Below are 23,318 nucleotides of genomic sequence, written 5' to 3' on the forward strand. Positions count from 1 at the left end.
AAGCTGATCTTAGACTTCCCCATTATACAATTGCTTTAGTCTTGCTTCTACCTAGCCTCCGTGAGCTTGCAATCGCTTTGGGTGCTAAAGCTGAATGGCCAGAACAGAAATAGGAAAGCACCCAACGCCTACAAGGAGCAGGACAGTTGTCCTTCTCAAACTGATGCTCCCTCAGTGAAGCACTGTGCCACAAGACAGAACCAGACCTGACTGTATGCCCAGAACAGGGAAAAAAGACTCAGTTATTTTTTACTATTTAAGTTTCTGAAGCCCTTATTGCTAAAATATTTTGAGTTCTCCCTACAGTTTCCATCCCTTCCCAGTGCAAAGCAGCTGGTGCCTTTCATCACAAGCAGCTGCATTTCATGAGACTGTAACTATTGCCAAGTGTTTGGGAGAGCCCTGAGACACATGGGCCCATCTACTCAGGCTTATTAATTCTTCCTGCAAACAGAGACTTTTTTTTTTTTTTAAACCTAGCACTCCTACACACCTAAACCATATCTTCAGTCCCCTGGTTTGAACTCCTGGCTCACACTGTTTTGAACAGGAGAGCTGGACTACATGACCTTCTTCTGAGCTCCCTCAAGCTGAGTTTTCAGGCTAGCTGTTATTTCTAACTCTAAATAGGAAAAACCCTAAGAAGCTCTTTCAGGCCCATTAGTCTGTTTGCTCATTTGGCTTCAAGTAAAGAAGCTACAATAGACAGACAGCAGCAACATCCAGAGAAGGCTCAGGGGAGCCTTCCTGCACTCCCCCAGGCCCTGCAGGCCCCTTGGTGTCCCCGGGACCCTGCAAGACCTGGTGAACACCCCTGGCCTGCAGTCAGCCCTGCCAGCACCCGCTGCAGGGTGCTTTAGACTTGGATTTCATCCCACCTACAATACACAGAGCAGCCTAAGAGTGAGATCTAACGTACAAAAACAGGATAGAAAGACATGAGGAGAAATGGCCCAGGCCCATCGGCGCAGAACCCACCCGCTCCCCCAGCTCATGGCCTCAGTGAGGGGCGGCTGCCCCCGCCCGGCCTTTTATAGCCGCGCAGGGGGCGGGGCCTCCTGCCCTCACTCTTGCCCTTCTCCAACATGGCGGGCCCGGCAAACGCCGGCCTTGCGCATGCGCGCGCCCGGGAGCCTTTAAAAAATGCGAGGGGATGAGCTGTTGAGGTTTTTTTGCCATGAATGGCTCTTTTCGGCGTTATCTTTGATTCTCTCTGTCGGCTGGAAGGGCGGGCGGGAAAGGGAAAAGGAGGGCAGTGTAGTGGGGTGAGGGTTGCGTGACGTCAGCGAGGCGGGGCGGGCGGTGTGTGAGGGAGGGCGGGCGGCCCCAGCCCGGCCGCTCCCCGCCGAGGGTGCGGGGCTGCCCGGCTCCTCCTGGGGCAGGCCGGGGACGGGCCTGGCCTCACAGCGGGGCCGCCTCTGTTAGTGGCGCTGAGGTGGGGCCTTCACCCCTCCGTCGGGTTCTGCCGCCCCGAGGGCCGCCTCGGCCCTGCCGGGGGCTTTAACTGACCCCTCGGTGCTGGGCTGGCGGCGCTGAGGTGCCCGCAGGTGCCCGGCCCTTCCTAGACTGTGTCTGAGGCAGGCGCCAAAGCGAAAGGCTGGGCCTTGTCACTAATGCCCACCATGTGTTGGTGCTCCCAGTCAGGGAGGAGTTTGGGCGTCCTGATTTTTCGGCTTCTTAAATGGCTGCCGTTGTTGGTAGAAAATGTTAAATGCCCCAGTAAAGATTAAGAGGGTTTTCTGAAAGTTGCGGTTTTTCTCTTTAGTGCTTGAGATGCCCCTTTTTGTTAAACTGCCCATGCCAGATGTTCAGAGTCTGCCTCAGGCCGCGTAGGTTCCTGCATTTTTGTACTGATGAGGGTTTTTAAACTTTGAAGTGCCAAAGTCTACCTTTTCCTTGGGCTTTTCTCTTTCCAGAATGTGTCACGCGGCTGCTGACTCGCTGTCCTGGGTGGCAACAGCAATCCTCCAGCCAAGAGCACTGAAAAGCTTAGCGGTGTGGGCATAAGTGCAGATGATGAACACGTCAGAGAGGCTGAGTGTGATTCTGGCTGCCTTTTGATGGGGAAGCAGCTCTTCCCAGGCCTTCTCCCCTACCTAAAAAGAGAGGATGGTGTCACTTTGCTCTGATATGTAACATCTACTACTAAGGTAGTTTACTAGCATAACAGGGTGATCTTATGGGTTTGGTAAGGCTAAAGAATCTCTGCTAGCCTGACGTGAAGTGGTGCCTGCCCTAACTTCCTCAGACTGGAGATGATCTGCCTCAAACATCTCCTTGTCCTCAAAGCCCCGTGTGCGCAGCTATCAGCAGGAAAGGATCTACAGCAGAGAGACTCAGTCTCGCTGCAGTGGTCCATTTGTCTGCGAGCACCGTACGCTACAGCCTTTGCCTGCAGCCGTAGGACACCTGTGAAATCAATGGTTTTCATCACCATTAGGACAGTTTATCTGGCTGCTGGAGGCAGTGACATCATGTCATGTGCCTGGCTGAGATATTTGTCACATGAGCAGGGGAAGGGTTTCTCTAATGGTAAACATAGTATAGACTGAAGGTTTGTATGCCACATTCCTGTTATAAGAAAAAAAAAAAGTATGTTGGGGCACATTCTGGGAGCTGCCAAAGTCACAGAAATACCAATTTATAAGGCAAGGTCTAGGATGGATCATTAATCCCCTTTTTTTTTTTCTTTCCTAGTTAGGATAAAGGTTGTCAGTGAAATCAGTGGCAAAAATATTGATCGTGTCATCAACTCTGTTAAAATCGGTGTTTTGGAAGGTTGGCAGGCAGGGGGAGTGTGGTCTCTGGGACCAATGTCAGCCTTTCCTGGTGAGGAGGCAGTGGGTGATTTGTTTCCAGGTCAGTGCTATGTGCTGGTATAACGCTTGAGCTGGCTAAGAGGTAGGCAAGGTGCACAGGGTGAGCATAGCACACATTGCCAAGCTGGGAGAAACAGCTTTTCCCCTGGCATGGGCAAGTTCAGACCCACAGAGCCACAGTGTGTCAGAGCCACACCTGCGTTCGTGCTTCTGTTTCAGTGCACTAAGCTGGGGAGGTGCCAAGGAAACTCCTTGATTAATCACTTTACAGACTGTTTAGACGCAAATAATAAAAAAAAGTTCAGTTTCCATCAAGGTGAAGAAGAGACATAAACTGATTTTTACCAAGATCAGACTCTTGCGTGAGAAGATTTCAAACCAAAATAAAACTGTTATCTTGAATTTCTACAGTGATTTCTTTCTCCTCCTCAGTCCTTTACTTTTTTCTCCTGCTGTAGCTGTAGGGAGTGCCCAGTTTCCCTATTTTGGACCCTGTGGCATCACAGGTTGCTTCTGATTATTCACAGAAGCAGCAGGGCGGTGAGGCGAGGATTGTTGTATGAGGGGAAGCAGGACACAGGCTATAGACAAGGCTGATGAACTCTTTGGTGTTGGGATGGTCTTGCTAATGTCAATGTGAAGCCAAAGCCAGAACATCCCTTTTGTTCCGGAATGTGTGACAGAGGATACAGCCTAGGCTAATCCCTGCTGACCCTGAGAGAGAGGAAGGAGACTCCTAACAGCAAGGGGTAGTCTGTCCCTCTTCTGGAAATCTCGCAGGAGCTTTGCTTTTCTGGCAAGCCATGAGCCCTCTCCAGCTCAACATCTTGCAGTCGGTAACTTTTTTTCAAATGCCTTTTGCATCAGCAGCTTCAGGGTTCAAAATTCTTCCTGGTTCTGCACAAGGTTTGTCTCTGTCAGGGATCTTCCAACTGTCATGGGGCTTTTAGATTAGTGTTGGGCACTGCTACAAGTATAGCTGGATTAGGAAATTTTGGGAGGTAACTCAGCGCACAGTTTGTATGAGCTCAGCCCCTCCTGACCTCTGCCTCTTGCCCTGAACATCCTGCCTAGCTAAGAGCTTCCGCATCCAGGGTGATGCGTTTAGAGTAGCCAGACTCTGCCGTCTAAGGGGAATGAAATTGTGTTATACATGGCTGAGTGAAAAAACATTCAGGACGTGGCTTTTCCTTTTTTCTCAGTCACAGAGATGGTATTTCTGGACATCCAGTGATCTGCGTGGGAAGCAGTGCGCCTACAGCTCACAGGTAGTTAAATCCCGCAAGGCACAGCAGTACCAGCTCATCCGCTGCACATTTAATGTATTTGTCGAGGTATGTGCTAGTGCTTGAAGTCTGACAAACTGCATGTCTGATTCAAAGCGGTGAGGTGATTCATTGTCCCACAGAAATTAATTCCCCAGTCTTTCTCTTGAAATGACTTGCACATCAGAAACTGTATCTGGGCTAGGAACACCACTGGATTCTCAGAACAGTGCAGCCCTGAGGTCACAGTTTTGTCATTGCAGAAGATCTGTGAAAGAAACGTTTTGGTCTGGCATCAGCTCAACACTAAAATATGCCACCTTGGGGAGTCAAGATAACCTCTTGGTATCTGTCAGCCTGTTCCCTGCTGTGTCCTGACTAGGCTGCTGGGTTGGCTTCTGCTTCATTTTAATGCCATAGGAGGAAAATCCTATTTTGGGTATTGCCCCGTATTGTCAGTCATTTTGTGAATGCACATGGGTTCCTTTGAACCACCACTTCAGGTAGCCAAATGAAACAAACTGGCCCCCCCGGATGGCCAGTTTGCTCAGGGCCAAGCTTGGCTTTGTCCAAAGCTGGGATGAAGAACTGAGAGAGAAATGAGCAGGGTCCCTCTGCTATGGGCTGTGTCTGACCCGTTGATGGAGACATGACACATGCCAAAGAGCGTGAGGGCGTTTGGCCTGCTGAAACAACAGACCTAAAACCCAGAACATCACGCAAGGATGCACGCGATCTGTGTCCCATCCTGGTGCAGGGCAGAGAAGGGCCAAGAGACAGCTTCTGCATTTCCACAGCAAGATTTCTCAGTTACTGTTTATGCCATCTGGGTCACTCCTTTTCAGATCACCTGGATTTCTTCTACATTACAAGCCCCATTGGTGAGGTCTGAATACCTCTCACTCTGACACAAAGCCCATCCAGAGCTGTGTAAACAGGTTTGCAATTTTTTTTTTTTCACTCCTTGCTCCTTTTGAAAGACAGGGAGAGATGGCAGTAGCTGCTAGTGATGGAGTAAGCAGGTGGAGACTTGGCTTCTCTTTACTTTTCCACTATAAACACTATTTACTTCTTGGTGCTGCCAGATTGGGTAAGTAGTTAAAACAAATGGATTTAGAAACTATCTCAATAATGCAGAGATGCGATTAAGAATAAAACATAGCCCGTGTGATCCGTGATTTTGGTTTGCGATTTGAGTAATACAGTTGTCCAGCCGTGTTTGGAAAGCAGTGCAATAATGTGTCACATTTCTAGCTCCCTGCCCGTGCTGCTGACTTAGGGGAGGAGGGTTTGAACCCAAGGCTTGAAGCAGTGGGAATGTTGCTGCTTCTGCAAGGCTTTTTTGCCCTTCTCCTGGAGTTGGGCAACAAAGTTTTTCTTAATCTCAAGAGCTTCCTTTGCATGGCTCACCAGTGGGTTTCAAATGCCACATCCCTCTTGCACCCGATAAACAGCACAGAGCAGCTTCTGGAACTTACTTATTGCAGTTAATTCTTAGGGGTTCCTTTAGACTAAAGGGTAGATGGCAAATTATTTCCAGTGCATTTGTTCTCTTGACTAGGCATGGAATATATCTATTCCTCTCTTCTTGAGTCTTCAGTTTTTCTCTGCTCTTTTTCCTTTGCGGTTCAGCAGTGGGATCTGCAATGCTCATGCAAGGTGTGCGCAAGCAGCTTAGTGGCTTGGCTCCTGGGTGGAGCTGGGTAGAATTGCAGCTGGATTAACGCTGTGCCAGTGGTGCTCGGACAACAAGAGTTCGGGCTTTTCTGGAGACCACAGCCCGGTTAGCACCAGCATGTCCAGCACGGCTGCTACCTGATCATCAGGGTTGCTTTGCAGCTCCCTTGCGTAGATCAGGCCTGTATCCAGCCACAAAACTCACCCAGCACTGCCTCAACACACAGCAAGAGGGAGAGAAGCATCTCCGAGGTGGTTTTGGAAGCCTTTTTACCTGAAGACGTTGGGTAGATTTCCATGTATCTCAGAGAAATATGTCCAAGTTCTTATTGTTTATATTGGACAGCTCTTTCTGCTCTTGCCCAGCTTTCAGTGCTGCTTTTCCCCGTAGCAGTTTCCCAATGTCTTGCCTAGCTGCAAGGCTAAGAAGGCTTTGCATTTCTGGATGGAAAATCAATAGATTACTGTGTTTGTCAGACTTTTTTTCCCCCCTCTTTGCTTCTTTATTGACCTCTTGCTCCACTGAAACCTCAGCCATTTAGGAGGCAGATTAAGCCAAGATTGTTACATGGACTCTGTATTTTTACCCTTTTGTAAGGGTAAAAATAACCCTGAGATTGTGAAACTAGGAGAACAACTTTGATTGTGATTTCTTTAATAATCCAATCACCTTGTCCAACTTCTCCACTCCCTGGGATGGGATTTGGTAACCTGTTACAAATGGGGCAAGATAGTTTTTGAGCAGCATCATGCAAGACTCTTGTATACCGGGGAATATTTGCTGATTCCTACCTCCCAAGAGGCTGGAAATTTAGGCTGGGACCCCAGGGTACCACTAAACAGTCCACCCGCTTGGGGAAGCAGCTTTTCTCTCCAGAGGGCTCACTTCTGAGGCCCTGCTGACCGCTCCCGGGCTGCTTACCCAACACATCAGTGTGACATGTGGCCCTCCACATCGCCTGGGGCTTCAGCAGCTAAGTGCACACCTTAGGAACATATTGCGATGTGGTAATTTTATTTTAATGAGTGGCCTTAGGTATTAAGACATCACGTCATCCACTTCTGCCCACTGCTGCTGTTTCACTGGACGTTTGGCTTAGAGATCTATGTCAAACAGAGATATAAGACAGCAAGAGCGTGGTCAGAAACAGAAGCGGGTTGGGAACAGCCACAGCTAAGTATTGACTGGCTGTAGAAAAAACTTCTGAACCTGTCCTGGGCAGCTGCTTTCTTGTGGCTTGAGTGCTTGGTGTTAGCAGAGGTGATGAAGATAAATGGAAATGAGGGAAGACATTTCTCTATACTGCTTAGAGGCTGCAGTTCCTTGCTATTGTATGAAGCTGGAGTGTTAGCTGCTTTCCGGGAATTGTCGCCTGACATACTGAAATCTGCATCCAGGATCTATGGGGCATCTTCAGGATCGATTGTAGCTACACTTACATTGTGTGAGTGTGATTTAGGTAAGGGCTATGTACTTCCATTTATTCTGTTTCTAAAGAGATCGAATGTCTGGAAATTTTGGAGTTGCAAAAGATCTTTTTTTTTTTTTTTAATTACCCTTAATCAGTGGTTAATTCCTCAGAATTTTACTTCATTGACTTCTTTAGGAGTGGAAAACATGGGTAAATTAACCAGCACAGAGAAAATAGACTAGATATAGTTATTAAATAAGGCATTGCATCTTATTAATTTGAATTAATGGTAACATATGTAATATAAGAAACAGAAGTGCTCTCCCTAATAAGGCATTTGGGGTTGTTGGTAGATTCCCAAAACACAGAGGAGAATGGAAATATTGAATATGGAGAGGATCAGTGTGCTGTTGCATGAAATAAAAAGAAAATTATAGTCACAGAGCTTAGAAATACATTAGGGGGCACAGATGCAGAGCCAACAGGAGAAAATATTACACAAAGGCTTCCTGTCGGTTTTCTCCCATATCTCCAAAAATTTTTAAGATGTCTTGTGGACGAAATGGAGAGAAATGGGAAAAGAAAACAAAATACTTCTGCTTCCTGCAATATTGAAGGTCCTTGGAAAATTCGGGTCCACTCATGAGAGCTTCAGCCCCGATGAAAATAATGGCTCTTTATGAGCATTTACCAGCATGGTGAAATGGCCCTTTACCAGGTGGAAGTGGCAGCCCAGAAAGTAGATAAACAATAATATAAGGGATGTGGAATGATTGCTTTGCTTTGCTTTAGATGAGTTGAAGCTGGCCTTCTTCAATGTTGCGAAAACCTCTTTCTGGGGGTATATACCTGGAGGAAAAGCCTTTAAAATCCTAAAGGATCTGTTAAACAAATATCTGCCTACGAACGCCCACCAGCTGGTATCTGGAAAGCTGCATGTTATCGTCACCCGTCTGCGCGACTGCAGAAGCGTGACGATTTCAGAGTTTGCCTCGAGGGAGGACCTCATTCAGGTGAGAGCAGCCGCAACCACCCTGCGCGGGGAGGAGCTGCGTGGGATTTACTGCCTGTCCGTGCCCCACAGCATCCGTGGGGGAAGCCTGGGGCCTCGCAGTAGTCCATGCCATGATTTCTGTCCTTGCCACTCTCTGAAGCCAGACAGGGTCACAAGCTGAAAATAATAAAAAATCAGCCCTTTTGATTGCTGGCTGAATTATCTACAGGGCCTGAGTACGCAGGGAGCAAAATGAGGTATTTCACAGATTACCTTCCTACCTCTCCAACCCTGGCTGTGGATATCGGACATGGTCTGGTCCACAATAGTCAGTGGTGCCCAATAACCCAGCCGTGGGTCCCCATTTTGGCATTCACAGATGAGCCACCATTCCCAAAGGCAACAGATTTTTGTGGCTCTTTGCTCACCTCTGTGCTTTCCATCTCACCCACAGGCCGTGATGTGCAGCTGCTTCATCCCTCTGTATTGTGGATTTTTACCTCCTACGTACCATGGGGTGGTGAGTAGCCTTGTGGTCTGGAGACCCTATCCTGGGTCAGGCCAAGGGCCCAACTAGCCTGTGTCCTTTCTCCAGTGGTGCCATTAAGCATGTTTATACCTGTGTTTGCCACCAAAGTCGCTTGGTGCTGTGTTCACACAGTGTCTGCAGGGGGAAGAACTTAACCCAGGTGCCCCACAATCTGACCTCACTGCAGACAGAACTGACCTTCTCACAAAAGTGTCCATCCCCACCATGTCCATGGGGTTAGCTCAACTCCTTTCTACTGCACTTTCCCCCAATTTCATTAAAGAGTAATTTTTCGGCTGGAAGGCAGGAGGTGGTGGGTGTAGACGTGGATCACATGGGACAGTGGTCAGGGCTGTTCCCTGGAAGGGGATCTCTGTAGCCCCAGTACGTCAGTCGAGTTTGGGCTTGGGTGGGGAAGAAACCCCAAATGCATGCACATGTGATGCAGCACTCTTTTCTCTGAAAAGAGGAAGGCTCAAGGTCCCTTGTTTTCTCTCCTAGCGTTACGTTGATGGGGAAATCGGCATGTGGCGGGCCAACTTCGTGGACCGGACCACAATCACAGTGTCTGGTTTCGCCGGCGAATACGACATCTGTCCCAAAGATACGCCAGCTGCCTTCTTCACTTTCCAAATCTCTGATTGTATTTTATACATATCAAAAAGAAACATCCACCGCCTCCAGTATATTCTTCAGCTTCCCCCGTGTCAAGTGAGCTGCTTCTGCAGGTACCCAGAGCCACGAGGCCCCTATAGCTGGCCCATCTGCTCTAACTGCTACCTCCCCCCTGCAGGTTCTGGACCAGTCTTATACCCGTGGCTACCAGGACACAGTCTCCTTCTTAAAAAGGCTAAGTAAGTGATTGGGAGTGAGGAGCAGGTAGGTCGGGTGCTTGTCTTACGACGTTGGTTTGCTGACAGAAGGTAAGAGATGCTGCCAGCGCATCTAGAGTGACCAGGACAGAGAGATCCCTGCATCCCTGGCATTGCCAGGATTACTTGAGTCCCATCCTCTCTGGCCTCTCCTGAAGGTCCCTGTTCATCCTTTCCCTTCTGATGATGTTAAGGTCCCCTCTTCTCTGCCACACTGGGCATGGTAGAGCTTTCCAGGGAATGCAGGTCCCCAGGACCTAGACAGGAGAGAAGTGTAGGCTCGAGTGCCCTGGTGGTGTTAGAGTGATAACCCACTGATGCACAACATAGCAATGTTTGGTGATCCCTGACCCAGAAACCCAACTCAGATTAGCCATGCACTGTGATCATCAGTCCTCCTATTTTCCTGGTCATGCCTCACATTGCTGGAGACCTGGTAGTTGAGCAACAAGCAGTGAGAGCTGGATTCTCTTCCCACCAGGTGAATTTGGTATAAATTACCTTGATGAGGACTTTATGCTTTCATTGGCCAATGGATCATGTCAGAAGGTTGAAGGGATCCCGCACTGGAAGCCAGAAACAAGAGTACTTCGCTGCAGAGCCACAAAAGAGAATCCAGGGACCATCCAGGCAGCAGATGAAGTGGAAGAGGAAGCCCCACACCACCTTCTCCACCATCAGAAAGGTAGAGGCCCAGTATTTCCTTTACCCCATCAGTTTTCATTAGCTAAGTGACACTTGCCCAGGGCTCTCCTTGCCAAAAGAGTCTGCCCGGGTTTTTGCGGGCTCCAGTAGGTGAGAACATCAGGAATGGGAGAGAGTCCCCTCTTGGGTCAATGGTTATTAGTGAGGCTTCATGCTGAACTTGTTTTGGGTGAGGTTTGAGGATTTAGGCTGTGGCCAGGTCAGAAGGGCTCTTTGGAGAAGTAGCTCTTTCTATGAAGAGAGCCATTTGCTCACCTTGCAAGGTAATAACAGGTTCTACCCATGCATCATTTCATTAAGGGCGAGGGAAGGAGCAGTGTCTCAATAGTTAGAGCTGGGTTTGCTCTGCCAGTCAAATCAAAATTTCTATTTAGTTACTCTGGTGTGCAGCCATGTGTAAATACTTAAGTGCAAGAAAAGCTTATTAAAGCTGCAGGTAAACCTCTACCTGTATGATTTTTAAGCAACGTAGGGCAGGTTTAAATCCCAAACTTCTAGTTTTCTGCAATCCTATGCAAAATAATGCCCTCTTCCATTTCAGTTTTGACATGGAAAACTGGTGGACCCTCAGCATTTCGGATTCCAGTTTGCCTTACTGTTACTAGCAGAATACAAAGAAGTATGTGCTGGAGTGCAACATTTCTTTCAATTTTATTATTTATTTTCTTTTTCTTTCTGAGTCTTTCAGCATTTCAGAATTTGTCAGCTTAGGAAAAATTACACTGCTTTTCCAACATGATGATGGTTTAAAATGTTGCCAGGTAAATTAAAGAAATAGTGAAAAAAGACACAAATACTGTTCTGCTGTATCTGCAAGGACCACACCAAATGAGGAATATAAAGGGAAAAGGACCATCACCATTCCAGATCTAAAAATAAAAGCTTGGAAAACACAAAATAAATGCAAAGATGACATTTCCATTGAAAACAAAACCAAACAACTCTACCTATGGGAAGAGACCCACTACAGAAATGCAGGACACAGTGTTAGGCTGTACACTTTGCTTCCATGTTTGCTTTTTGAAAGGCTTCATCAGTCCGAACTACTTGGAGCTTTTGAAAGCAACATAGTAGGAACTAGGTTTCTTTGGAGGTTGGGCAGGCTCTGGGCTATAAGGAGTCTTTTGGTCTCTGGTTTGCAGCTGGGCTGCAACATTTTGCACCAACCTAAGGTCATCTGTGGAAGGAATCAAGACTCATTTGTTAGGCCAGAGAGCAACCAAGAGGTAAGTCAGGAGACTCAGTCTCAAGGGGAGAAGCAGATTGGATTTTTCAGGTCTGGGAAGGAAAAGCCCTGATGATCTAGGCCAGGATCTGTTTATCTGCACAATACTGTAATATCATTGATGTTACCGAATAAGCAAGGGTATAAACCTGTGAACAACTCCCACCTGTTTTCTTGAATAAGTCAGAATATCTCCAAAGGACTACTGCTGCGGTAGAGACTGCACACCAGCAAGGCTCAGGCTGGATTAGCAGGTTAACCACAAGCATTTGCATTTTCATCCATGTGCCCTCCAGGACAGTTGCACAATGGGGTGCACCCTCTTTAGTATCTAGACTAGAAGCAGAGTCTGGCATTTGTTTTCATTTGGCTCAATTGCATGGAGCAGACCCCAGGACTCCCCTCCCCACTAGATCTGCAGGGGGATCTAGCTTTAGAGAAAGCTCCTGCTGACTTGGGTTGTCTCCAAACTCTCATCCACCTCAGGCTTCACGTCTCTGAGTTCAATGCGGACCAGGGCAAGCAACAGGACAGTGGTCTGGGGGTATTATTTTAAGGATATTAAAACCTGCTTATTCCATTACCCTGTAGAGAACAGGAGCAGGGGAAGCAGCCCTGATCAGGTATTTGAATCCAGTTTGCCTCACAAGAACAGAAGTGTCTGTCAGATTGATCAATGTGGTTTTACTCCCTTTAGGGCCATGCCAGCCACAGAAGAGCATTTTTGACCCCGCTGCTGCCTTTGGCCCCAGTTTTAAAGAGAGAAAGAGCAACTTGCAACCCAGCCTGCAGACAGATACCGAAACGCGCTGAAGAGCACGCTGTAGCAGCAATGCCACCAGCACAGGCAGGGCCACAACCCCCCTCCTATCCCCCCAGGTGATTCTCATGACCCACATTTAAAGGAGGCATTTCAGGCTGAAGACAGGATCTATTGCAGCTGGTTTGAACTGCGTGCAGCTGGGTTTCCCAGCTTGCTTCCCTAGGGGGAAAACAAGCTCCCTGAGAGCCAAGAGATGCCAAACTTTGCCTCGATCCATTGCCTCTGGCAGAGCCTCCCTTTGCCATTAGCTCCAAGCTCATGCAGAGACAGCATCAGGTGTGCTTGCTTGAAAAGGTGGGGATTAATAAAGCAAAAGACAGCTAATTTGAATTATGAGTCAATAAATACTTATATCTTGGCACATCTCTGCAGGTTTGGAGCAGGAGAGCTCTGTGCTGTGACCATTTTGTTTTGGGTGTTCCTTGGGCTATTTTTTGTTAAAGTTTTTGAAGTTGTACTAACTTTTTATGATCAAGCACCATGCCATGTAAGGGCAGGTGGGATGCACTGGGTAGTTCAAAATATGCTCCTGTTTGTGGCTGAGATTTGCAGACAAATTTAGTGGATTTGGATGTCTAATTCCTATATGAGAATTTTCTTTTGGGGATTTAATTCACATTTGAATAGGGATAGTGTAAGTGCGTGAGGCTGACTGAAGTGGTTATATCCTGCCTGGAGGTGGTGGTGCTTGCTAGGAAGACCAGGAGCCTGCTAGAAGGGCTGTTGCAGAAGTGGGGCTGTCTGCCTGGGAGGGAAAGCAGGAGTGCAGTATGAGCAAAAGCAAATGATGGGGTGACTGGCCCTGCTCCTGCCCACGGAGCAGTGGGTGTCTCTGCACCCTCTTCACTTTGACCTGTGGCAGGAACATAGTCACAGCTCACGAGCTGGTTTTGAGCAGCCCAGCTTTGGCTGCAGGGGTTGAGAGATGTAAATCCATCCAGGATGGAAGAGAGACAGGAGTAGGTTTTGATGGATCCAATGCAAATAAGCATCCAGGTTTCCTTTAGCAAGCTCAGGTTTCTTTTAGCAAGCTCACTGCAGAGAAAATATTCCCAGGTCATTGCTTTCACCCAGAGATAGCAGAACATATTATATTCATCTTTCACTGAGCGTTCATAGTTAACTTTGAATCTGTTTACATTAATGCAGCCTTCAACTATTCCCCACATTCACGCCTGCAGTCTCCAGGGTGCTTTGGATGAAACTTCCCTCTGTACCATTTCTCTTTATGCAATTAAACAAGCTGTTTATTCAAATAAACAGCTTGTGCTGTTGTGATCCATTTGTTGCCCATTGGGAGCCAACAAACAGGGGAGACAGTTGGGGTACAGCCAATCCATCAGCCTCTGATGTGCAAATTGTTCTTGGGATGATTAGAGTGCCAATTCATTCTACGTACAGACCAGCAACACGAGGTGTGTTTGCCTGGACCGTACACTGTTCATAGCAGTGAGTTACAGAAGAGCACGTGGAGAGAACAAACGTATTTGTGACATGCCAGCTCTCCCGGTGCAATAGGAGATGCAGTCTGCACGACTGTGCTACTTTGAAGTAGAGGGAGGTTAATCTTTAGGTTTCTCCATCCTTCTCCACAGCTGCCAATTCAAAGGGGTCCAAATGTTCACCTACCTCCACTGTCAGGAGGAGCAGACCTCCGAGGGTGTGTGAAGCTCAAGAATAGGTAGTTGGTAAAATAACTTCAAGAAACTGGATAAAAATGAGTTCCTGCCCAGTGTGATGCTCCCTAAGGCTCCTCCCTCTCCCTGTTTTCTGTTTGATGAATCTCTCTGAAAGTTTTTGAATGGAAGGCAAACACTTAAAATGTGACATTTCCTGGCAAATGTCTGCCCTGTAATCTGCATTAAAGCAGGGGGAGGGGTGCCGCTGGTGATCAGCGAGTGGAGTGGCTAGGGAAACCGGCAGGGCTGCACACGCGTGCAGGTAAAGATGCCCAGTCTCCCCCGCGCAGGCTGTGGTTCAGCTGTCATGTTAAAGCAGGTCTGGCCTGGGCAGGGAGACTGCAGCAGCAGCACTGGGAACAAAATTAGTCGGTTTCCCCAAGTGAAAAAACCACCCCCAAAATACTCCATAAAAAACAGCAGCCGTGCCGCTGTGTGAAATGAGCTCCGGTGTCTTCCACCGCTTCCCGGGGCAGCAGAATCGCATGATGTCTGAGACCCCCAGGGGCCATCCGGGACGGTTACCTAAGGGAACAAACTGGCAGTTAGTTGAGTCAGGGTCAATGATCCAACAGGGACAGGAAGCCCCAGGGACATTTGGTGCTGAAGGGCTTTTTCATGACTGAGGAATTGTGTAGCTGCCTGCAGTATGAAATCATTCTGTGCAAGTCTCTTCGCCAGCTGCACGTGAAGCAACTTGCAAGCAGGTTTTAGGGAGGTATGGCTTAAAAGCTGTCTGTGTGACAAGTTAAATGCCTTGAATCCTTGAGAGTTTAGTGCCAAAACACCTCTCAGGATCTTGGTGAATGTGCCTGATGTCCTGCTAGGACACAGCCCAGCAGATAAATGCTCTGGAACAAGAATATGTTGCCGTAGGGGAGCGGCACTAAGCTAGTTCATAGCTTCTTTCAGGTGTCACTAAATAAATAATGTCACAGGGACAAAAATTAGCTACTTTTAATGTGGGGTACCCCAGATCTGGAATTTTAGCCACGCTTAGCATCACTGACCCACGGGTGAGGTCCCCCGGGGTTTCCCTGCTCTGCACCCTGCCCTCCCTCTGCTGAGGGTTTGCATCCCCCGAGCACCTCACCTCCTGGCCACGGCATTCTTGGGCAAACCAGGCACCATGGTTTGGAGGAGCTTCTGGAACCGTTTTACCGTGGAGCTGATACCTTCCAGCAGCCCCCACAGCTTCTTCAGCCTGCAAAACCAAAATAAACAGGCAGATTTTAATGACCGGTAAATGCAGCAAAAGGGGGACGGTGTTAATGGTAAATCCACACTGTAATACTCTTTTTTATAACCAAGCAATCCTATGGTGTTCCTGCTAGCCATACCCACTCTCCCTGATTGCTCGTCTTCAGGGAATACCAAATCCTCCTGCAGAGGAAGGGGATGCCGCTAAGCCGACTTATGCAGATGTGCATCAGCTTGCCCTGGTCCATAGGAAAGGAGGGACGCGCCGCCAGCCCGCGCTGCCCCGGGGGCTGCCCCGTGTGTTTCCCACGGAGCTGCCATCCGAAGGATGCTACAGCCCATCGCGCACCCCAAGACTGGGCTTGCAGGGACCTGCGTGCCTCGTGCTAATCTTGCAGCGTGTCCCCTCAGCTGTCTTGCCACTGCTGAAGGCACAGCCACCGGTTTCTGTGTCACCCTCAGCTTCGGTGCCTCTATCAAGATGTTCTTACCCCTTCCTGACAAAAGCTGGCAGCCTGTATGGCTGCAACAGGACCTTTGACAGCGGATCCTGCAGTCCAGTCACCTGCTCCTTCCTCCACAGAGCCAAGCCTGTGCCATGAATGACAACACAGAAGTAAATAAAGACCAATAATTAGAAATAACCCAATAAATGCAATAATTCTCCCCTTGCTGCAGCTCAGCCTGTAGGTACTGAAGCCCAGACCAGGATCCAGCTTGATCCGCTCTTACAAAGCCTCTTTGCGAATGGCTACTGCAGATACAGAAGTATTTACTGTAGTAAATACCTCAGTAATGTCTTAAATATCATACTTCTCGCAAAGGCTGCAGCAGCCCTCTGTGGCCCCGGCCGCCCCCAAAACCCAAGATCAGTACCCCAAAACCCAAGATCAGTACCCCAAATCCTCTACCTGGCAGGAAGCAAGGAGCCAGACACTGCGGTACCCTTTTGCATAGGCCGGTGAACATCCTGCTGGGCTGTGGAAAGTCGTTCTTCCCGCACATGCTGGCGAAGCGGAAATTGCCGTCGAAGTAGTTAAAGCCAAAGGCATCTGTGAGACACGAAAAGAAAGGGCTGATGTTTGGCCGGTTGCATCGGCCACGCAGTGCCGATGGGCAGTGGGTCACGCTTCCAGGCTGCCCTTTGGGTCTCGGGGTAACACTTACTGTTCCTGTACAGGAAGAGGGCAGTGTCCTGGTACCCTTGGGAGAAAATGTCATTCAAGACCTGCAAGGAGAAACACTTGAGGTCACTAAAGAGCCCTCCATCCAGGCACCGGCAGGGTCTACCCAAGGCTGTTTGACCGTGGAGGGTTGGGATGGCCCATTTGGGAAGGCAGCAAACACGGGCTGGTTTCCAACCACCAAAGCACTGCTCCTTTGCAGGTTGTCAAACCAGAGTGGATCCCGTCCAAGGCTGGCCACTCATCAGCAGTGTCCACCAAAAAAATGCACTGCCCTTGCAATCTGATTAATTAACGATGGAGATTGAGCTGAACCTTAAAACTTGGGAAGGCAGTCCGGTATTAATTTGTTTTAACCAAAACAAAGCTGGGAATAAGACCCGGTGGGCTTACCATGGTGCTGGGCGGGAAGAGAGCATAGCTAATCCTGCAGAGGTTTTCTATCGAGATCTGAATGCTGCCGTTGAAGATCTGGAAACAGAAGAAGATGGCGGGACAATCCCGCGGGCAGATGTCGAGCTCTCCCGTGAATGGGGACACAGTGATCACGGCTTCCTCCAAGCTGGAAACAGGCTGCAGGCCAGTGAATCCTCCATCAACGTACCGCTGAGGGGGAACAGCAGAGGGAGGGTTTGCTTTGAGGATTGCTACAGCATGCACGTGAGGGCAGCGTCACTGAGAGGAAAGCAAGCGGCTGCAAGGCAACGTCTCCTGCCAGTCCCAGCGTGTCCTCTCTTCCCACTTGCAACAGCATCTCTTCCCACCCCTTGCTCTTTATCCTGGCCTTTGCCAGCTCCTTCTGCTGCCCTGCCGATGGCACCCAGCCGGCTCCTCAACCAGGTGCTGTAATCCACAGCAGTTATTAAAATAGAAATATAATTATTTTAATGCACAAAGCTTTGTAAAATTGTTTTGGCAGTCATTAGCCAATTCAAACATGACTGAATTTACAGTGTTGTATGAATTTCAGGTCTTGAGCTCAAGCAGTAGGGCTCCCACATTTAATAATTGCCTGCAAATCGCTGGAGGATTACTCACTGGGCAAGGAAAATGTCATTTGCTGTATTCCAAAAGGAATCTGAATTTACCACCCACCTCAGTGGGGTTTGAGGTTGCAAGGACTGCAGCTGATTGAATTAAATGCTTGTGAAATAACAGTGCAGAGGAGCCTCACGCAGCAACGCCGCCGAGCTCTGGGTCCTGCAAACTTTATGCACTTTGCGGGCAAGCCCTGCAGTCCGGGGTAAGCTGGAGATCTGATCTGACAGTCAGGTACAGACATCCGAGGACTAAATAGGCTCATTAAGGAAAGATCCTAGCTCTATCCCAGCTGCAAATCTGGTATCGTGGCTTTGTAGGCTTTGACAGCGGTCACGATGCATCGGCTGCTCCGTGGTCCATCTGCACATGCTTCACCACGGCCCTGCTGTGCTCCTCCTTCACTGAGGGTTAGCAACAAGCCAGCCCGAATTTGTTGACTTCACTGTGGTGTTTCACAGAGTATGAATATGCACATGGTGGGGGGAGGATCCTCCCACGAACTTTTGATATTTCAGCCATGCAAGTCTGCACCTGAGCTAATGGAGACATCTGCACTGCAGGCAGATCCTGGCCAGGATAACTGGATTGCGTGTCAAAGTCCCGAGTGTGGGCGTCCTCTCATCTCACTTTGGAGATCTACAAGGCAAGATCTTGTCATCCGGGCTCTGTCCATAGGCAGAGCAGGAGAGGGCTCTCCAGATGGCAATTCCACCCAGCTGTCATTTTAGAATGGGATGAAGAGCAAGCTAAAAGGCTTCATCATCCTCCGTTAACTAAAGGAGAAGCCTAGGCATATATCTCCCTCTCTGCTCAAGAGAATGTAAAATTCAAACCCAAGAACGTGCTGCTGGGAGCATATGTTTTATTGGAAGTATCACTCACCACACCTCGGTAGGATGGAGGGATGAATCCACAGTAGATAGGAAGAAAGCAGCTGCAGAGGAGAGCCTGAAGGAGGAGAAGATTGCAGAAGTAAATGTTCCTGTCAAAGTTCTCCTGGACAAAAGCTGTTGACTGGGTGCCTGCAAATTCAGGCTTGACAAATCATCTGGAGCCAAACCTGGACTTCACACTTGACTGTGTCAGGAAGAAAGGTTTCAGGAAGGGGAAAACATCTCATTTCAATAAAGTTGAAACACTTCTCTTGAGAAGGGCATAGCACTCCATTTTTTATTTTTATAGCTGCCAGCAATATTAGAATTGTGTACCTATATATCACTGTCCAAACGCTGCCCTTTGATGGTGGCAAGGTGAAGCTTTGGGGTCATTTTTCATATTTGCAGGTTTTTGACAAAACCAAGACATCCTCACAATGCATTTTCATTCTCCTGGGATTTGTCGAGGATAAAGCCACTGCTGGGACATTTGCAACCATTTTCCCCGATCTCATGAGCTGGGACTGAGCATCCCGGGCTCCAGGGTTGACCTAGAGCAGGTGCCACGGGGTGAACTCCAATATCTCCATGGACTTGCCATCCTCTACTGTCTCTCTGGGACAAGCAAGCCCACGACCTCATGGTCAGCTCTGTCAGGGTTTTACCCTGGGATTCTTTCCCCAGGAGATAATTTACTGGTTAATCAGCTGCTTGTTGTTTGGCAGCACTGATGCTTTGTCCAGCTTTTTCCTCCCAGGAAAGTGCTGAAGCAACAAGGAAAATTACTGCCAATGGGACTTGGCCAAGGAGAGACCTGTCCAGAAAGCTGAGAAGTCATGGTAGCATAACACAGCTCTTTGCAAAGAGTCACTAGCACTTACTAGAGCTGGCCAACATGTCGGCATCAGCATTTTGAGGCTGGAAACAAACCTTCTGCTTTTTTAGCATGATTTATTCCTGCCTGACTCTGGACCTAACATCTTCCTCCCTCTCTCCAAGCCTTGTGGAGCTCACTGTGGTGGGACCATGGCTCTGGCAGAGCTTCCTGACACTTTCCCCATCTTGGGTAGAAAACAGTGCAGTTAAAGTCATCAACGCTTAGGTACCTCCACCCCAAGCAGTAGGTAGAGGTCTTCCTACAGCATCAGAGGAGGGTCCCTTTACCTGAATGAGCTCCTCTTTCGAGCTGAACTCAGAGGCCATGACGTTTTGGCCGTCCACCACCCGCGTGAGCGAGATGTGCAGCCGCCCCGAAGCCAGCTGGTAGGAGTCCTCTGGTAGCATCCGCTGCAAAACAGTCTTGATATTTGCCAGCAAGCTGCACTTGGGAGAGAGAGGGCCCAGGATGGTTTTCCTGACTTCCTTTGCCATGGCAAAGAAAAATTCCTTTAGGTCATCTGACGCAGAGGAGAGGGGGGAAAGATGGAGAGAAGGTCAATGTCCCTGCTGCCCTAGGAGTTATAATTTTAATCCTATTTTTAACACTCCTCACAAATAAAGCCTCTTGCAGGCTATGACCCCAGGATGATACTGCTGCTACAATGGGGGACATTGTGGCAGGAGAGAAAGGGGGAGATCACCCCCATGATGTCCTCAAAGGACAACGTGTTGCTGAGCGCGACCCCACTGGTGAGGTCCCCATCTGCACTGGAGATGGGTGCTCAAGATATGCCTGTCCAGGGATTAGGGAAGGGCTCCAAAGAGCCCCGGGAAGGGGGACGCGGGTGCAGACACCGAGTTATCGGTGCCAATGTGACTTGCACAACAAGTTCCTGCCTTCCACCTCCAATTTTGCACATGGGCAGCCCCAGGCTTCATGGGGGAGCTGGGATGGCTCAAAGGTGAAGACCAGGGGCAGACCCCCACCTCCTCTGCTTAGGGCTTTCCTGCAAGCCAGGCACCCTGGTTCCACTGTGCTGGGACTCCCTGCTCATCTGAGCTCCTCCGGTGACCTCCCAGCCAGTGTTAATAGCCATTACATGGGTTTGCCCATCCCAGAAGCTGGATTGAAGGAGCAGAGCTGCAGAGCCCCGGCTGAGGGCTCAGGGGACACCGGGTTTTAAAGGCTGTGCAGTGACGGGGGAGAAGAGGGGTGCAGCAAACCCCGGGAAAGGAGCTTGGTCCCTTTGCTGAAACAGAGAGCTCGCTTGGGGCAATACCCCACCTTGGCGGTTAAACTCTTGCGGGTTTTCCTGCTCCCCAATGCTGCAAAGAGCCATCCCTGCGCCCAGGTGGGCTCCCCAGGACCCTGCACCGGCACGAAGCCGCAGGCTTGCCTTAGCACCGTGGCTTTGTAGGGGCAAAGCTTTCCGGGCTGTCTCGTGAGATTGGTTTAAAAGCATGGACAAACAGACGGATTAGGTGGAGTGTCCCGAAGGCAACTGGAGCAACACAGGTATTAAGAGGGGTTATAAATGTTTGAGCAGATGTTCAGGCCATGTGGCATGATGATTAACGCTCGGCGGGTTCACGCAGGGACCTCAGGGATGCCGAAAGAGCCGGAGACACCCCAGGCAGGTGATGCACCTGCCGGGCACTGTCTGGCTGCTCTGTGTCCTGGAAATGGGGGGAAAACATGGAAAAACTGCCCGCAAGCTGCCGAGTAGGAGATGAGAGCCGACCCCAGCTTTGGGGGCTTTGGCTCTGATCGGGGCTTTGACTCAGGACGAGCAAGGGACGACCCTGGCATGCAATGCTGTGATCGTCCCCGCCTGCACCAGCTTGCTGGTGGCAAGCACATGCCCAGGAGGTGACCTGTGGGGTGGCAGAGGACAGCCTGGCTGGGAGAGCTCAGAGCTCCTCACCCAGCCCGGGTGAGGGCAGGGACCGGGTACACAACTGCAGCCACCCCATGGGACACGCCATCAGGAGCCAAGCACATCTTTAACCCTCTTTTTGCCCCAATTTTCCCCAATGTGAATTTGACAGAGTTTGTGCCACATTAATTTTCCTTATTAGAAACCCAACCAGAGTCATCACTACCCAAAAGGTCTTTTCTTCCCATGGGGAAGATGTTTTGGGCACAAGACCATCTCAGCACCTCTAAGTGGATGGTGCCTACCACCCCCAGTGAAGCAGACCCCCATTTCAGCACTGGTGCCCACAGCAAGAGCACTTACCAAACTGATTTATAGCTGCTGGACAGCCCCAGCTCCATCCAATTACACCAGCATGAGGAATCAGAGAGGAAAGTTTTGGGACCCTTGCTGAATTGTAGAGGAGTTGATACCCATATGGGCAGAAAGGTTCCTTTCTGCTTTGTCTAAATATATTTGTCAAAGTTTTGAATTCTTTTTAGCTCCAGCAGAGTGGTTCTAGCATCCGCCGGAGGTTTCAGGAACTGCGTGTTTCCTCCCTGCTTCCTCCATCATTATTTGGACCCTAAAACCCCCCGCTCCTCCTAAATGTCCCCATTGCTTGAAGCAGGGCATGGTTCAGCCTTCGAAGACTTAAGTCTTGTGTACACTTGTTTACACATGGACGCTAACTGGAAATATGGGAGGATGTGATGATTAAAAGTGGATTAACTGCTCTGAATTAATTCTACACATAGATGATCTTATTGCTAGGGGGGCCTGTTTCCACATTGTCTAAAGAAGTTCAGAGTCCAACCTCTTCTGCAACAATAAGAGAAACCCCAGCCCCGGGCTGGAGCAGGGACTGCTGTTCCCCCGGGCATGTCCCCTGGCAAGCCCTTGAGCTTTTGCCGAGGGGAAGGGTGCTCCGCTGTCTGGAAACGGGAATCGCGCCACATCTTCCCGTGTGTTGGGAAGGTGGAGTGGGATAACCCAAAGCAACATGCAGACAGGGCCGTCAGCTCTATAGATACCTATGTGACTGCCACTCCTGTCCCTTCGTAGCTAAGGATGTCAAGGGACTGATCCATAGGGGACAAGGGGGCTTTACATGGGCGTATGCGCCCACCGCGGCCACGTAGACTTGCTTTGGGACACTTCTCAGCACTCCTTAGACCTCGTAGCAGAAGAGAAGGAGATCTGCTCCTTCAGCAGGAGCAGGAAAATGAGCCAATAAAATACAGGTACTTCCAGATTTACCCACACGGTATCTACCCGGCCATCTGAGATAACACTCAGACGGTAATAATCAGCTTTTTCAGCTTACACCACCCAAAATTGTTCCAGGGTGGCTGCCAAAAGTGGCAACATCTGCAGATTTCTTTTATGCCTTGTGAGTGATATCACGTACACCAGTATCACATCCCCACTGGTGCTTTAAGGCATTAGCTCCTCTATTTCTATATTGAAATTAAAAATCTATAGTAAGGAAATCTAGGCAATAATTGTCTTACCGAGGCCGATGCCGCACACCACGGCGGCGGCGATGATCGAGCCGGCAGACGACCCATAGACCTTGCATGCAGACTTGAGGAGTTCGGGAGCCAGCTCCAGGAGGGACTGCACCACCCCAACCTGGTACAGGGCGAGAAAGCCACTGCCCGAAAAGGAGAGCGAGAAAGGGGTGCTCGAACCCCGGAGGTCCACCTCAGCCATCTCGAGATCAAATTGGCGTATCCGGCTCGATGTCTTGGGCTTTTTCACCAGGTGAACCTCAAGCTCTCTTCTCCTCTGCTTTCTCCAGGCTCATATCTGGCTGCAGAGGAGCCCAGAAGATGGATTTTCTACCTCCTTTTATGACAGCTCCCCGAGGCGTTTAGATTCACGAGCTATTTTAATTGCTGCCTGTGCTAAAAACAGAATTTTTCCCCTGATCAAAACAGCTCTTGTAATCCTCGACCACAGCCAGCCCAGATGCTCAGGGCTGAATCAAGGCTCCTCTTTTACACCAAGTGATCTGAAGTGTCCTGGGAGCCCTCCTGGAAATGGTCCTCGCATTACTGTGCCCGTCACACTTGGAAACATCCATGCAAAATTTCCTCTTTGCTTCGTGCTTTCTTCATAAAGGGTGTTTTCCTAAATAGGATTCTCCGTCAATCCCGGCTTAGGCACAGCTCAGTACTGAGCGAGTAAAGGCTGTGTAAGACACTTAAAGCCAGAGGG

General features: G+C 49.3%; 1 protein-coding gene and 2 long non-coding RNA genes across 3 annotated transcripts; 2 read left to right on the plus strand and 1 right to left on the minus strand.

Annotated features, from left to right (window-relative positions):
* Positions 1–7,979: 7,979 nt before the first annotated feature.
* LOC142093153 (uncharacterized) lies at positions 7,980–9,384 on the plus strand. Its single transcript, XR_012677303.1, has 3 exons — positions 7,980–8,186; positions 8,622–8,687; positions 9,198–9,384. It is a non-coding gene; the product is annotated as an uncharacterized LOC142093153 (long non-coding RNA).
* Positions 9,385–9,486: 102 nt separating this feature from the next.
* Positions 9,487–12,615, plus strand: LOC142093152 (uncharacterized). Its single transcript, XR_012677302.1, has 3 exons — positions 9,487–9,550; positions 10,050–10,253; positions 12,196–12,615. It is a non-coding gene; the product is annotated as an uncharacterized LOC142093152 (long non-coding RNA).
* Positions 12,616–14,521: 1,906 nt separating this feature from the next.
* Positions 14,522–22,811, minus strand: PNPLA1 (patatin like domain 1, omega-hydroxyceramide transacylase). The gene is made up of 9 exons (XM_075173974.1): positions 22,610–22,811; positions 19,465–19,697; positions 18,308–18,373; positions 16,778–16,990; positions 16,368–16,428; positions 16,112–16,252; positions 15,692–15,791; positions 15,094–15,204; positions 14,522–14,525 (listed from the first exon to the last, which is right to left on the minus strand). The coding sequence occupies exons 1-9, from the start codon at positions 22,809–22,811 to the stop codon at positions 14,522–14,524; spliced, it is 1,131 nt and encodes a 376-aa protein (XP_075030075.1).
* Positions 22,812–23,318: the final 507 nt, after the last annotated feature.

Source organism: Calonectris borealis, chromosome 26 (assembly GCF_964195595.1).
Source record: "Calonectris borealis chromosome 26, bCalBor7.hap1.2, whole genome shotgun sequence".
In the NCBI taxonomy this organism is placed as follows: Eukaryota; Metazoa; Chordata; class Aves; order Procellariiformes; family Procellariidae; genus Calonectris; species Calonectris borealis.

Bases quoted from the DNA above. Each gene is read 5' to 3' on its own strand.
- PNPLA1 (XM_075173974.1), bottom strand. From the start codon at position 22,811: ATGGCTGAGGTGGACCTCCGGGGTTCGAGCACCCCTTTCTCGCTCTCC. The intron at 16,991-18,307 runs GTGAGTGATACT...GTTCCCCCTCAG, and splicing joins CTCCATCCTACCGAGGTGTG to CGGTACGTTGATGGAGGATT. The intron at 15,792-16,111 runs GTAGAGGATTTG...TTCATGGCACAG, and splicing joins GGCTCCTTGCTTCCTGCCAG to GCTTGGCTCTGTGGAGGAAG.